General features: G+C 44.6%; 1 protein-coding gene across 1 annotated transcript; it reads right to left on the reverse strand.

The window, feature by feature from the left end:
- Positions 1-1,142: 1,142 nt before the first annotated feature.
- Positions 1,143-3,596, reverse strand: LOC147280176 (uncharacterized). Its single transcript, XM_086252148.1, has 2 exons — positions 2,630-3,596; positions 1,143-2,407 (listed from the first exon to the last, which is right to left on the reverse strand). Exons 1-2 carry the CDS (start codon positions 3,594-3,596, stop codon positions 1,143-1,145), a joined length of 2,232 nt encoding a protein of 743 aa, XP_086108274.1.
- Between the last annotated feature and the right edge of the window lie 11,404 nt (positions 3,597-15,000).

The raw sequence follows: 15,000 nt of genomic DNA on the forward strand, positions 1-15,000 counted from the left end.
TCGAAGTTGGGATAAAGGTTGCATATTTTGAGTACCTTTCCACGACCACTAAGATGCTACTGAGGTTTTTAACCTTCGGTAGGCTTGTAATAAAGTCTAGGGAGACACTTTCCCAAGGTCGGGTGGGGATTGAAAGCGGCTCAAGCAACCCCGGAGTTTTCTGTCTCTCCACTTTGTCTTGCTGGCAAGTGAGGCAGGTCTTGGTGTATTCCACGACGTCATCACGCATCTGAGGCCAGTAGTATCTTTGCTTCAAAAGAGCATGTGTTCTCTGCCAACCTGGGTGCCCAGCCCACAAGGTGTCGTGGCATTCCCGCAATAGCATCCTCCGCAACCCATCTGCCTTCGGAACGAACAACCTTCCTCCCTTCGTCCACAATAACTGGTCTTCGACCCAGAACCGGCGGGTGTTTCCTTCATTAGCAAGTTTCATGATGGATTGAGCTATAGAATCTTTGCCCAAACTTTCTCTTATGCGCTCCCGCACAGTTGTAGCCACTGTGCTACCTGACAATGCAGCAAGTCAAATTCTGCAAGAAATTCCTGCCATCGGGCTTGTTTGGGCGTCAGCTTAGGCTGTGACAAGAAATGACTGACCGCCGAGTTGTCTGTTTTCACAATAAACTTGGATCCTAGTAGGTAATGCCTCCATGTTCTCAGGCAATGTATCACTGCTAAAAGCTCCTTCTCTTGGGCCGTGTACTTCCTCTCAGCTTCAGCTAATTTGTGACTCTCATAGGCAACCGGATGACCTTCTTGTAAGAGAACCCCTCCAAGAGCAAAATCTGAGGCATCTGTTTGCACCTCGAAGGGTTTTGTCAGGTCCGGAAGAGCCAAGACTGGATCGTTCATCATCGTCCCCTTTATGTCTTCAAATGCCCTCTGGCATTTATCTTCCCAATTCCAAGTTTTCCCTTTCTTCAGTAACTCGGTAAGGGGAGTGGTCCTCCTTGAGTAACCCTCCACGAAACGCCGATAATAGTTGGACAACCCAAGGAAGGATCGGAGTTCCTTCACATTACAGGGAGTTGGCCAATCTCTGATAGCCCTTACTTTCTCCATGTCCATCCTGATACGACCTCGCTCAATTATGTGACCAAGGAATTTGATGCTCACTTGGGCGAACGAGCATTTCTCCCTTTTCACAAATAGCTGATGTCCCGCAACTTCTGAAACACTTGCCTCAAATGCTTTTGGTGTTCTTCCAGTGAGGAGCTATAGACAACAATGTCGTCGAGGTAGACCACCACAAACTTTTCTAAAAACTCGTGGAAAACCTGGTTCATGAGCGTGCAAAAGGTGGCTGGTGCATTTGTCAACCCAAACGGCATTACCATAAATTCGAAAGCTCCATAGCGGGTGACACATGTAGTCTTCGGTTCATCCCCTTCAGCAATGCGTACTTGGTAGTAACCCGACCTAAGGTCCAGCTTGGTGAAGAACTTGGCACTGCTCAATTGATCAAATAAGTCGGTAATTAAGGGAATGGGATACTTGTTGCGCACCGTGACCTTGTTGAGAGCTCGGTAGTCGACACATAACCTAAGACTCCCGTCATGTTTTTTCTGGAATAGGACAGGTGCTCCGAATGGGGCCTTTGAGGGCCTAATAAACCCGGCGTTGAGTAGCTCATCCAACTGTCTTCGTAACTCGGCTAACTCGGGAGGGGCCATTCGGTATGGTGCTTTAGCCGGTGGTCTTACCCCAGGGAGGAGCTCAATCTGATGGTCTATACTCCTTCTTGGTGGTAGAGACTTCGGAAGTTCATTGGGCATCACATCTTCGTAGGTCTTCAGGACTTCCTCAATCTTCGGCGGGACAGGCTCCCCTTTCATCTCATCCTTCACTATAGGGACCAACACATAAGATGGCTCATGGCGCTTCACTCCCTTTTTGAATTGTATAGCTGATAAGAAACGGGGCTCACTAGGCTTCTTTATCTTGGCAGGGACCACGCTCGGTTGTTCACCCATAATTAGTAAGTTGTGAGCGGCTGGGATGGGAATGGCCTTCGTTTCTAGGAGGAACTCCATCCCCAAGATAACATCAAAATCATCCATTTGCACAGCCACGAGGTCCGTTTCTCCTTCCCACGACCCGAGCTTAATGTGCACCTTTTTGGCCACGCCGGTTGTTGGCAAGGCTTCGGAATTCACGGCTTTCATACGCCCGACGTCCTTCTCAAGCTTTAGACCCAACCTCTGGGCTTCACCTGTAGAAATGAAGTTGTGGGTGGCACCTGTGTCAACCATCACGCTTCGAGCGGCTTTGCCATTTATTGTTGCCTCCACGAACATGAGGCCTTTGTCTGAGGTCTTTTGGGAATTGCCCATCTGCTTCTTCATGGCCCCCAAGAATCTCAAAGCTCCCATGTGGCCAGGCTCCACCTCCTGTTCTTGCTCCTCACCTGTTTCCTGCGAATTAATAGAAGCTTGTAAAGCATTTAATGCAGATTTGTGAGGACATTCGACCACTCTATGTGGTCCATTACATAAAAAGCATGCGAGTGGTCTGGGTTTGAAGCCAGTCGAATTCTGCGGTCGGGATTGGCCTGTATCTCAAAGATTCGAGTTTCTTCTTTCGATCCCTCCTGAGTTTGAGTTTCTTGTCTCTGCTCCCCCACTTTTACTTTGGTTAGGCTTGAGGGACTTGTTGTTGTTCCCACTGGTGAAGCTTTGATTCCTCCTGCCAGAGGAATCATCAAAAGTGTAGTCCGTCAAGCGTTCAGCAGCAGTTTGAGCAGAGGCCAAATCTTGGATTCTTTGTCTTTGGAGCTCTGTCCTGGCCCACGGTTTTAGTCCTTCAAGGAAGTAAAAGAGCTTATCTTTCTCGGACATGTCTCGAATATCCAACATCAGGGCTGCAAACTTCTTCACATAGTCCCTGACTGTGCCAGTTTGTTTGAGCTCTCTCAGTTGTCGGCGAGCGATGTATTCAACGTTTTCGGGGAAGAATTGGGTCCTGAGCTCTTTCCGCAACTCTTCCCATGTGTTTATTGTGCACCTCCCATTTTGAACGTCTTCATACTTGGTTCTCCACCACAGTTTTGCATCGCCAGTAAGATACATTGTGGCCATGCTCACTTTGCTCTCTTCCGAGTCCGTTTGCACTGCTCGAAAGTATTGCTCCATGTCAAATAGAAAATTCTCGAGTTCTTTAGCATCTCTTGCCCCCCCGTAGGCTTGGGGTTCAGGCACCTTCACTCTTCGGTGGTCTGCCCCTGGCAAGGCTGTGGGTTGGTTCCCCACTGCTCGCATGGTGAGGTTGAGCTTGTTGTTCATTTCTCCAAGCTCCATTCTGATTGCTCCAATCGCGGCTTGGAAATCTTCCGTCAGCTCATTAATAGCTTTCGAAAGACCCTGAATCGTAACACCCATCGGGCCGACGGCAATCGAGCTTGCTGCACATATGGAACTCTTTCCCTTCTCCAAAGCTACTACCCTGTCCGACAAATCTTCTAGCGTTCCGACCTTGCCCACAAGCTCGGGTAGATTATAGCTTTGTACCTCAGCAGAAAGCTCAGCAAAGCTATCTGGGAGTCCTGCAAGCTCTCCCAATCGATCATCAATCCAATCAAAATGTTGCGCATTCGTCATTCGGGACATTGTTTCCGATTGCTAGGTAACCATGCTCTGATACCAATTGTCACGGGCCGGCCTTTCACAGCGTAAGACGGACCGTGCGGCACTTGCTAACCTTCTCCTGGGTAGCAAGTCAGCCAAGTAAGTACCTCGAAAGGCAAAGATCCACACGATAAATTAGACTTGTGCAAGCACCAAGCAAGCAACAAGCAAGCAACAACTAACAATCACACAACGAAACAAAAGGAAAGGCTCACAGTGCAACAGATGATTGAATGAATATGCTTCTTATATTGATGGCAAGAGAGTACAGGGGCTCATGTGCATGCTCTTACCTATGCTAGTGAGCTAGCCCAGCATTACACCGACTAGTCACCCCCCTGTAAAGAGCATTCTGAGCCATTTTCAAGATTACACCAGGAAACATCAAAATGTACGAGGAGTCATAATTCCTCCAAAAAGAAAATTAACTATTTTTCTAATTACTAAAATACCCTTGCACACAAGCAAGCGGCCAAAGGCTTGACTAATGACCTTGGACAAGCTTGGTTGTGGCAATACAAAAGCAACCCCTAACACCACGACCCATTTTTATCGAAATTTTCTCGCACAATAAGCTCACCATAGCCTAGTTATGGTATTTGGAAGGTGACCCAAGTGGCGGATCGGTCGTCGGAGCACTTTCATTTTTGGCCACTTTGCATGCCACCATGCACACAACATGCCACACCTATGCACATTTTCACTCAAACCATGCCACGACCCATTTTTATCGAAATTTCCTCGCACAATAAGCTCACCATAATTCATTTGCATTATTTAGAACCTACTCCAAGTGACGGAACGGGTTTTCGCTTCCCGGATTTTTTTTAATGATTTTTCCTATTTTCCGACTTCAAAAAATAAAATAAAATATTTCCGGTGCCCAAAAAATTTTGAAACTTTTTTCGATTGTAGATTGTATTTTTCTTAGCATGCATGCAAAAAATCTCCCAAAGATTCCATGTATTTATTTTTTTATGGCCCATTATGACTCCTCGCGCATGTTGATGTTCCCTCCTGCTCTTAGAGGAAAGGCATAAAATGCTCTATAAGGGGGTGCATACTACCTCAGTTTTGCTGAGGGCCAGTTGGCATTCCCCTCCCTTGCCCCCCACACGCTGCACACCCTATGCTATGTTGCCTCGGAACCTTATGGGTGTGTGGCGTGTGGGCGGAGGGGTGTCGCCGGCCATGCCGCCGGAGATGCCGCCGCTCGCGGTGGTCGCCGGCGACATTTCCGGCGACGAGGGGGCGCGGAGGTGGATAGTTGCTGCTTGGATTTCTTAGTCTAGTTTGTGTGTGCAACGGAGCACGGTGCCTTCGGGTGGCCTTCCAATGCATGTGCAAATGCCGACAACGTGGTCTTGGCATCGATGATTCCATCCGTCCCCTCAACGTGGGCCGGCGAGGGGGATGGTTGCTGCTCGGATTTTCTTTGCCATGCTAGTGTGTGCAACGGATCACGGCGCCTTCGGGAGGCCTTCCAATGCATGTGCATGCCGATGAAGGGGGTCTTGGCATCGATTTTTCCCGCTTGTCGGCCCACGGAGGGTGGAATCATCGTTGCTCGGTTTTTCATGTTTGTATGTGTGTGCAATGGATCATGTCGACCTTTGGGACTTTCCATTGCGTGTGCATGCCGACATGGTGATCTTAGCATCGATGATTCCACCCTGTGATGAGTGTGCATTTTGCATCACTTTATGATACTAATTCCTTAACCTAGAGTGTTAGAACTCGCTATTTTGTGTTTCTTGTCTTATTTTTGTGTTTTCAGGTCAAATGAAGCAGAAATGAGAAAAAGAAGCAAATGGAGCCATTTTGGGACATTTCCTGGTCAAACCAGGAAAACGAGTGAAATCCTGGTCAAACCAGGAAAAGTGCAGAAATCCTAGTCGAATGAGGATTCCTAGTCACACTAGGAAACATCAAGTCCAGAACCATCATTGCGGAGCCAGAAATGTGAAATCCTGATTCGAACAGGAAATCCTGGTTGAACTAGGAAACCTAACCCAACTAGGGAAAGGAGTCCTAGTGACACTAGGAGACCCCAGCGGCAATATGGTCATTACGAGAAGTCGAAATGGATAAGGAATCTCTCATTTTCAAGGAATCCTAGTTGCACCAGGAAATGTTTTTCAAGGTTCCAGAAGCTTCCAGAAGGTGGTGAACATCCATGGAAATGAATGGAGGGAAGAAATGAATTTGAATTCAAATGGAAATGAGGGGCAAAATGGGAAGTCAAAAGTGGAGGGCCCATGGGCCCTAGGGATGCCGAACCAAGTGGGCCATGCATGCACATGCATGGGCCCAAACCCTAGCAGCCCAAAGGCCATGCGCAAGGAGGAAGATGGCAGCCCATGCATGCGCATGCATGCCATGCAAACCCTAGCAGCCAAGGGGCCATGCGCAAGCCCAAGGTGACAAGCCCAAGATGGAAGCCCATGGAGTGAAACCCTAGCCCATCTTGTGCAAGCAACTGGAGCCCAACATGCAAGCCCAAAGCCCAAGACTACTAGCCCATGCGCAAAGGAGGGATCCTAGCTAGGCTAGGCGTGAGCAACTTAAGCCTAAAGGAAGAAGCCTAACACGCAAGGCCCTAATTCAGCTAGCCCTAGCTGAAGCCGCAAGCAACTAGGAAAGGGAAACCATAGCAGCCGCAAGCTTTATCCTCCTTGCCTCTCAAGGAATGCTCTTCTATATAAACCCCCTTCGTTCAGAACCCTAGATCACTTTTTTGGCACCTACACTCCAGCTGAAATTCTTCTCTTCTCCTAGTTTTATTTTTCTGTTCTAGGTTTTTAGTTTCAGCTTTTTATTGTATTATTGTGAGGGCTAGCCGAAGGTAGAGAGAGAGAGAGGAGTGGCGTGGCTGCAAGGAAGGACACCCCTAAGCCGCAAGCCCTAGCTCACCATAGCCGTGAACCAATTGCTTGTGCAAGGTGCCTTCTCTTCCTTGTCTTGCCGCAGCCCCTTCCCCTTGCTTCTTTTGATTTTTGTTCTAGTTTCCTCTTTTATTGTTGGATTGTGCCTCTGAATCTATTTAATTAATTTGCTGGATTTATTTAGTTTGTCTCTTTATTTCTTTTAGTGCATGGTTCTGATTTCATTTAATTTATGCAATTTGATTTAGTTGTTTAGTTTATGTTTTTAAGTTTGTTTAATTTGCGTTTCTGATTTCCGTTAGCAAGCATGAATTGGGATTTTCTTTATTGGTTGCTGTTTTGTTTTTATTTATTTTATTTAATTATGTAGGTTAGTTATTCTATCTTGCATGTTAGTTGTAGGTCGATTAATGGATTTGCATGTTCTAACAAATCGTTTATCCGTCTCTTGGTCTGTTAGTTTGATGTTTGCGCGTATTAAATTTCCACTATCTATTAGAACCCCCGTCACTAGTTGTTTGCATTCTTTGACTGGCCACCTTAGGGTAATTGCATCTAGTTTATCTGTTAGGTTTAGCTGTGAAATAGTCAAAGACACTAAACCACAAGTAACAAGGGAATAAGGGATTATTCTTGGTAGTGGGGTTGGGCGACCTCTATAAGGAAATAGTCAAAGCTTATATGTTGTGCATGTTTGACGTTCTCATAAAACTTAATGACTCCTGCATGGGTAACAGCTGCCTTAGCTTGAACTAGGGAACATGTAGGTTAACTGGCTAAGGAAGGCCCAAGAAGCTCTTAGTTTATGCATTAGGAGAACAATGGCGAGAAAGTAACTAGCCAAACCTTTTTAGCTGTCAAACTTTAATATGTTGTGTTCAAATTAACTGTCATTAGCCTTGGATGGTTATTGCATGCTTATCTGATTTGAAACCGAAAACTTAACATTGCAAGATAGAATAAAGTGTGTGTGCGTGTGGTGATGTGTGCGTGTGTTCCATCTTTTCAAAACCCCCCATTTAGTTATTCTAGTGATTAATTGCATTGATTTATTGTATATTAACCATTCCCTGTGGGATCGACCTCGTGCTTGTACGCTTTGCTACTGATGCGATTCGTGCACTTGCGAGTAAACTTAGAATGAGATAATTGTTTATTTTGTTCTAAGAAAACAGTCAACAAGTTTTTGGCGCCGTTGCCGGGGAATGGTGTCTAATATCAATGAATTGGTGTAATTAGTCATTAGAATTAGGTTATATTAGCTAAATTTCAGTTTTTGTTAATTTTTAGTTTTAAATAAATGCCATGCCTTTATATGCATTCTTTCTACTGATTGTGTGTTTTCTCTTGATTAGGTGTGTTTTATGAACCCTGAACTTGTTGCAAGGTTGGAGAGGCTCAAGAACGAAGCTTTAGGTGCATCACAAGTCAGCCCGCAACCTAGTGCATCAGATTCGAGTAGTGAAGAGACTGAGAGCGTCGACATGGCTGAAGCAAATGAGATGGTGCCGCAGCCTCTGAGCCACTTTTCAGCGCCTTCGCTGCCCACTCAACCATCGTGCATTCGGTATGCCACCATAGCCACTGATTTCGAAATCAAGAGTGGTCAGATTCACTTGTTGCCGAGTTACCATGGGCTGAATGGGGAGGATCCGATCCACTTTTTGAAGGAGTTTTCCGGGGTTTGTGAAGCCGCACAATTGAGGGGCCTGAATGCCGATCAGTACCGTTTGAGGATGTTCCCTTTTGCGCTTAAGGACAAGGCAAAGAGGTGGTTGTATTCGCTGCCCAGTGGTTCCATTTCGACATGGGATGACCTTTCGAGCAAGTTTTTGAACAAGTTCTATTCCATTTCCAAAACGAATTCTATTCGGAAGGAGATCCTTGGATTTGTGCAGAAGGCGGACGAGCCATTCCATGAGACTTGGGACAGATTCAATGAGTTACTTACTAGCTGCCCACACCATAACCTATCTCCTTGGTATGTGATTTGTTGTTTTTATCAGGGATTGTTGGAGAGAGACCAAGCCAAGGTGGATTCAGCATGTGGTGGTGCATTCATGTCAAAAACGGAGGATGAGGCTACAGAATTGTTTGAGTCGCTTTCTTTGAGTTCTCAACAATGGGATTCCAATCGTGCAAGAGGAGGACCAAAGAGAGGGTTGTATGAGGTAGTTGATGTGCCGAACACCATGGAGGGACAGATTCTGGAAATCAAGACTGTGGTGCAGAAGTTATCTTTGGCTCAAGAGAAGATGATGAGTGCGCAAGGACAAGGGGGTGACGTGGAACAAGTGAACCAGGTTGGGAGCTATCCTAGGGTGCCGTATGACCCATTTTCTAACACTTATAACCCTGGATGGAAGAACAACCCGAATTTCAGGTGGAGCAACAACAATGGACAGCAAGCTAGTGGGAGCACCAACAAGCCGTATGTGCACCCTAATGCCGAGAGGTCTAGTTTGGAGGACAAGATTGCTCAGATTGATCAAAGCACCACTTCCCTTGCCCAAAGCACCAATGCCTTCGTGAACCGTACCGAGCAGCAGATGCAAGCCAATTCGAAGGCTATTGCACACTTGGAGAGTCAAATGGGTCAGATTGCCACTACTTTGGGTCAGAGAGAGAAGGGGAAGTTGCCAAGTCAGCCCATCGTCAACCCGAAGAATGAGGAGCACGTGAATGCTATTTTGAGGACTACTCCAAGAAAAAGAGTTAGAGTGGTCAAGACTAAGGAGGTGATTGAGATCATGGATAGTGAGGAAGAGGAGGATCCAGAAATGATAGAGGAGAAAGCTGATACACGTGTGATTCCCCTCATTCCGGACATCGACATCACCAAATTTCCAGCAACCATGAGGGAGTTGAAGTCTATTGAGAAGAAGGTTGAGGAGCAGGGGCATAGTCACAACGTTCCTAGGGAGATTTGTGGTTATCTCTTTGCATCTTTTCCAAGCAAGAAGAAGGATCCGGGCTCGTTAGTCATACCATGCAGCATAGGGGAGTATAAGATCGCCAATGCCTTAGTTGACAATGGCTCAGCTATCAATGTCATGCCGCTGGTTGTGTTCGAGAGGCTTGGATTTAAGGAGGCTGATTTGCAACCGTTTGATGTGGACATTCGCTTCGCCAACTCTTCAGTCCAAAAAGCTTGTGGTATGCTTGTGGATGTTTTGGTTAAATGTCGTAAATTACTAATCCCCTCTGATTTCATAGTGCTAGATATGCCGAGAATTCCGGGCGACGTCTCTATTATTCTTGGGAGACCATTTTTGTGCACCTCTAACATGGAGTACAAAGCATTGGAGAGTACCATGAAGATTCGGTACTACACCAAGCAAGAGGTGTATTTGCTCACTTCCGAGATGCCAGAAAACGAGGAGATCACTTTTTATGGAGAGGAGAAGTCAGAGATGGAGAGCTTCTTCAGTTCGTTCCTAGGGAGTGCCGAGAGTAGCAATGGCAAAAAGAGGAAGAGGAAAGGACGCAAGTAAAGGAGATGGAAATGTCAGGCTGAAGACAGAAAAACAAGCGCTTATTGGGAGGCAACCCAAGTTTTTTGTTTCGAATAATGGAGGAGGAGTCATCGAGGACCAAGGAGGCCGCGCCTACCCTTGGAGTGTCCATGCTTGCGTAAGCAAGTAAACAGTTTCTTTATTTCGCTTCATAAGACAATTTTTCATTTTGGTGTGTTTATTTGGTTTTGGATATTTGCGATTGCCCGTTTCGCTTAAATTGATCATTCTTGCATTTATTTCATATACATTGAGGGCAATGTATCATTTAAGTGTGGGGGGAAGGGCAATTGTCATTTGTTAGTGTTTTTAGGTTAGAACAAGTGTTTAGGATGTTTTAAGTGTTTTTGAGTGTTTTTAGAGAAAAAAAAAGAAAAAAAATTTCGTTTTTAGTGTTTTAGGTGTTTTTAGGTTAGGAAAAAAAATTTTTCTTTTGTTTTTAAACTTAGGGTGTCAAAACCCACATCAAAATGCACGTTTTCATTAGATCTCATTCACCTTAGTGATGGATGTGATTCTTTTGAAGTGTGCGACATTGTTTTAAAAACAAAAAGTTTTTGAGTCATTTTGGTTGTTTCAGGTCGTTTTGAGTCCCCAACTAATTGATTTGAGTGTGCATGATTGTTATAAGCATGTTTTAGTATTGTGTGTATATTTGGTGTTCTTTTCATTCTAATAGTGTTCCATAACATATCTTGCAATTCTATGTCATTTGGCCTTGTTGATATGAATTTAGGTTGTGATTAGCATTACTAATGATTATATGCATAATAGAGTAGACTTGCATGACCTAAGTGAGCTTTTGAGCCCTGTTCTTCAATTCTTGAGTGTTGCGCGCCACTCTGATTCTATCATTGTCATATAAGTCGTTGTTTTGATCTCATTGTCTTTCATTTGGTCATTTGCTTGGAATATGCATAATCTTGAATCAATGAGCTAGAACTCTTTTCTTGTGTACACAAAGCATGTCGTATTTGCATAACTCTTGAGAAATGAATTTAGGCCCTGTTTGTGTACCCCATAGCCTGAAAGCCTACCCATTACATGTTTTATCCTTAATTACCCATTTTGAGCCTTTTAAGCCGTTTTCTTTGTTACCCCATACCAAACCCTAAGTTTGGGGGTGTTACACCCCTTTTACCCGTTTTATCCCTTTTTATGGTATTGCAAGTTGTTTATATGTTGATTGAGGTGAAAAAGAAGTGAAAAAGCATAGCTTGTACAAAAATGTGTCATAAAAGTATGTATGCCGTACCCAAAGAAAAGGAAAAGAAAAGAAAAGAAATCAAAGAAAAGAGATGGGACGGTTTCAAAAGAAAAAGTGAGCAAAAAGAGTTCAAAGTAAGCTATGAAGTGCAAAGAAGCAAAGTGTACCTCAGAATGTTCTATTGGTGCTTACAATTCCATGAATTTAGCCCTTTGTGTTCCTTTTCATTTCAATACCCTATCCTAGCCTAAGCCTTCATTATAACCCTATTAAAGCCCTAGCTGATCTCAAGAGGTGTGTATTATACTTATGTGGAGTCTATTTAAGAAGGGAGCCTATGGTTATTGATTCTATTTCAAGCATTTGAATTCCTTTCATGAGATCAGTATTTCTTTCTAAAATGTGCCTTTATTTCATGTACATATGTGAGCTAATTGTTTTTGTTACATATTTCCTCTCACATATACTTTTGAGTGCACATATCAACCCAATTCTTGAGTGTTTATCATTGAGAGTATGCCATAGTGAGGATTGGAGTTGAATCTATTATGTATGTATTGATTTAGTTTTGTTTGTCTAATACTTGGATTTGTGTCAAGGATGGCCTATATGACAAAAGAGGAGCGAGGTATGTTATTTGAAATGTTATTAGAATTTGAAGAATACAATTTATATGCCTTGCTTTCTTATGTGATTAATGGTTGTGCGCATGAATTCAGTTGTTGGGATGTTAGAGTCAGTCTTGAGTCTTTTCTTTCTTTTATTTGCTCGAGGACTAGCAAAATCTAAGTTTGGGGGTGTGATGAGTGTGCATTTTGCATCACTTTATGATACTAATTCCTTAACCTAGAGTGTCAGAACTCGCTATTTTGTGTTTCTTGTCTTATTTTTGTGTTTTCAGGTCAAATGAAGCAGAAATGAGAAAAAGAAGCAAATGGAGCCATTTTGGGACATTTCCTGGTCAAACCAGGAAAACGAGTGAAATCCTGGTCAAACCAGGAAAAGTGCAGAAATCCTAGTCGAATGAGGATTCCTAGTCACACTAGGAAACATCAAGTCCAGAACCATCATTGCGGAGCCAGAAATGTGAAATCCTGATTCGAACAGGAAATCCTGGTTGAACTAGGAAACCTAACCCAACTAGGGAAAGGAGTCCTAGTGACACTAGGAGACCCCAGCGGCAATATGGTCATTACGAGAAGTCGAAATGGATAAGGAATCTCTCATTTTCAAGGAATCCTAGTTGCACCAGGAAATGTTTTTCAAGGTTCCAGAAGCTTCCAGAAGGTGGTGAACATCCATGGAAATGAATGGAGGGAAGAAATGAATTTGAATTCAAATGGAAATGAGGGGCAAAATGGGAAGTCAAAAGTGGAGGGCCCATGGGCCCTAGGGATGCCGAACCAAGTGGGCCATGCATGCACATGCATGGGCCCAAACCCTAGCAGCCCAAAGGCCATGCGCAAGGTGGAAGATGGCAGCCCATGCATGCGCATGCATGCCATGCAAACCCTAGCAGCCAAGGGGCCATGCGCAAGCCCAAGGTGACAAGCCCAAGATGGAAGCCCATGGAGTGAAACCCTAGCCCATCTTGTGCAAGCAACTGGAGCCCAACATGCAAGCCCAAAGCCCAAGACTACCAGCCCATGCGCAAAGGAGGGATCCTAGCTAGGCTAGGCGTGAGCAACTTAAGCCTAAAGGAAGAAGCCTAACACGCAAGGCCCTAGTTCAGCTAGCCCTAGCTGAAGCCGCAAGCAACTAGGAAAGGGAAACCCTAGCAGCCGCAAGCTTTATCCTCTTTGCCTCTCAAGGAATGCTCTTCTATATAAACCCCCTTCGTTCAGAACCCTAGATCACTTTTTTGGCACCTACACTCCAGCTGAAATTCTTCTCTTCTCCTAGTTTTATTTTTCTGTTCTAGGTTTTTAGTTTCAGCTTTTTATTGTATTATTGTGAGGGCTAGCCGAAGGTAGAGAGAGAGAGAGGAGTGGCGTGGCTGCAAGGAAGGACACCCCTAAGCCGCAAGCCCTAGCTCACCATAGCCGTGAACCAATTGCTTGTGCAAGGTGCCTTCTCTTCCTTGTCTTGCCGCAGCCCCTTCCCCTTGCTTCTTTTGATTTTTGTTCTAGTTTCCTCTTTTATTGTTGGATTGTGCCTCTGAATCTATTTAATTAATTTGCTGGATTTATTTAGTTTGTCTCTTTATTTCTTTTAGTGCATGGTTCTGATTTCATTTAATTTATGCAATTTGATTTAGTTGTTTAGTTTATGTTTTTAAGTTTGTTTAATTTGCGTTTCTGATTTCCGTTAGCAAGCATGAATTGGGATTTTCTTTATTGGTTGCTGTTTTGTTTTTATTTATTTTATTTAATTATGTAGGTTAGTTATTCTATCTTGCATGTTAGTTGTAGGTCGATTAATGGATTTGCATGTTCTAACAAATCGTTTATCCGTCTCTTGGTCTGTTAGTTTGATGTTTGCGCGTATTAAATTTCCACTATCTATTAGAACCCCCGTCACTAGTTGTTTGCATTCTTTGACTGGCCACCTTAGGGTAATTGCATCTAGTTTATCTGTTAGGTTTAGCTGTGAAATAGTCAAAGACACTAAACCACAAGTAACAAGGGAATAAGGGATTATTCTTGGTAGTGGGGTTGGGCGACCTCTATAAGGAAATAGTCAAAGCTTATATGTTGTGCATGTTTGACGTTCTCATAAAACTTAATGACTCCTGCATGGGTAACAGCTGCCTTAGCTTGAACTAGGGAACATGTAGGTTAACTGGCTAAGGAAGGCCCAAGAAGCTCTTAGTTTATGCATTAGGAGAACAATGGCGAGAAAGTAACTAGCCAAACCTTTTTAGCTGTCAAACTTTAATATGTTGTGTTCAAATTAACTGTCATTAGCCTTGGATGGTTATTGCATGCTTATCTGATTTGAAACCGAAAACTTAACATTGCAAGATAGAATAAAGTGTGTGTGCGTGTGGTGATGTGTGCGTGTGTTCCATCTTTTCAAAACCCCCCATTTAGTTATTCTAGTGATTAATTGCATTGATTTATTGTATATTAACCATTCCCTGTGGGATCGACCTCGTGCTTGTACGCTTTGCTACTGATGCGATTCGTGCACTTGCGAGTAAACTTAGAATGAGATAATTGTTTATTTTGTTCTAAGAAAACATTCAACACCCTGTGTCGTGTCCCTCCCCCCCCCCCCCCCCCCGGTCCCTCCCCCCCTATCGTTGCCTTCGAAATAGTGGATAGTTTATGCTCGGATTGCCTAGTCATGCTTGTGCGTGCAAAGGAGCACGGTGCACTCGGGTGCCTTCCAATGCGCGTGCATGCCGACGACGGTGGTCTTGGCATGGATGATTCCACTCGTCGCCCCACAGTGTGTGGATGGTTGTTGCTCGGATTGCCTAGTCGTGCTTGTGCGTGCAATGGAGTTTGTCGACCTTCGGGGCCTGTCATTGCGCGTGGAATATCGACGGTGGCGGTCTTGGCATCGATGATTCCACTCGTCCCTCCCACAGTGTGTGGATAGTTGTTGCTCGGATTGCCTAGTCGTGCTTGTGCGTGCAATGGAGTTTGTCGACCTTCGGGACCTGTCATTGAGCGTGGAATGTCGACGGTGGCAGTCTTGGCATCGATGATTCCACTCGTCCCTCCCACAGTGTGTGGATAGTTGTTGCTCGGATTGCCTAGTCGTGCTTGTGCGTGCAATGGAGTTTGTCGACCTTCGGGGCCTGTCATTGTGCGTGGAATGTC

The sequence above is a fragment of the Dryas octopetala genome, chromosome 7, assembly GCF_963921425.1.
Source record: "Dryas octopetala chromosome 7, drDryOcto1.1, whole genome shotgun sequence".
Lineage (NCBI taxonomy): Eukaryota > Viridiplantae > Streptophyta > Magnoliopsida > Rosales > Rosaceae > Dryas > Dryas octopetala.

Excerpts from the sequence above, each read along its gene's own strand:
- LOC147280176 (XM_086252148.1), bottom strand. The coding sequence starts at position 3,596 with ATGACGAATGCGCAACATTTTGATTGGATTGATGATCGATTGGGAGAG. Across the intron at positions 2,408-2,629 it reads GTCCCTCAAGCCTAACCAAA|GTGAGGAGCAAGAACAGGAG; the intron begins GTAAAAGTGGGG and ends CGCAGGAAACAG.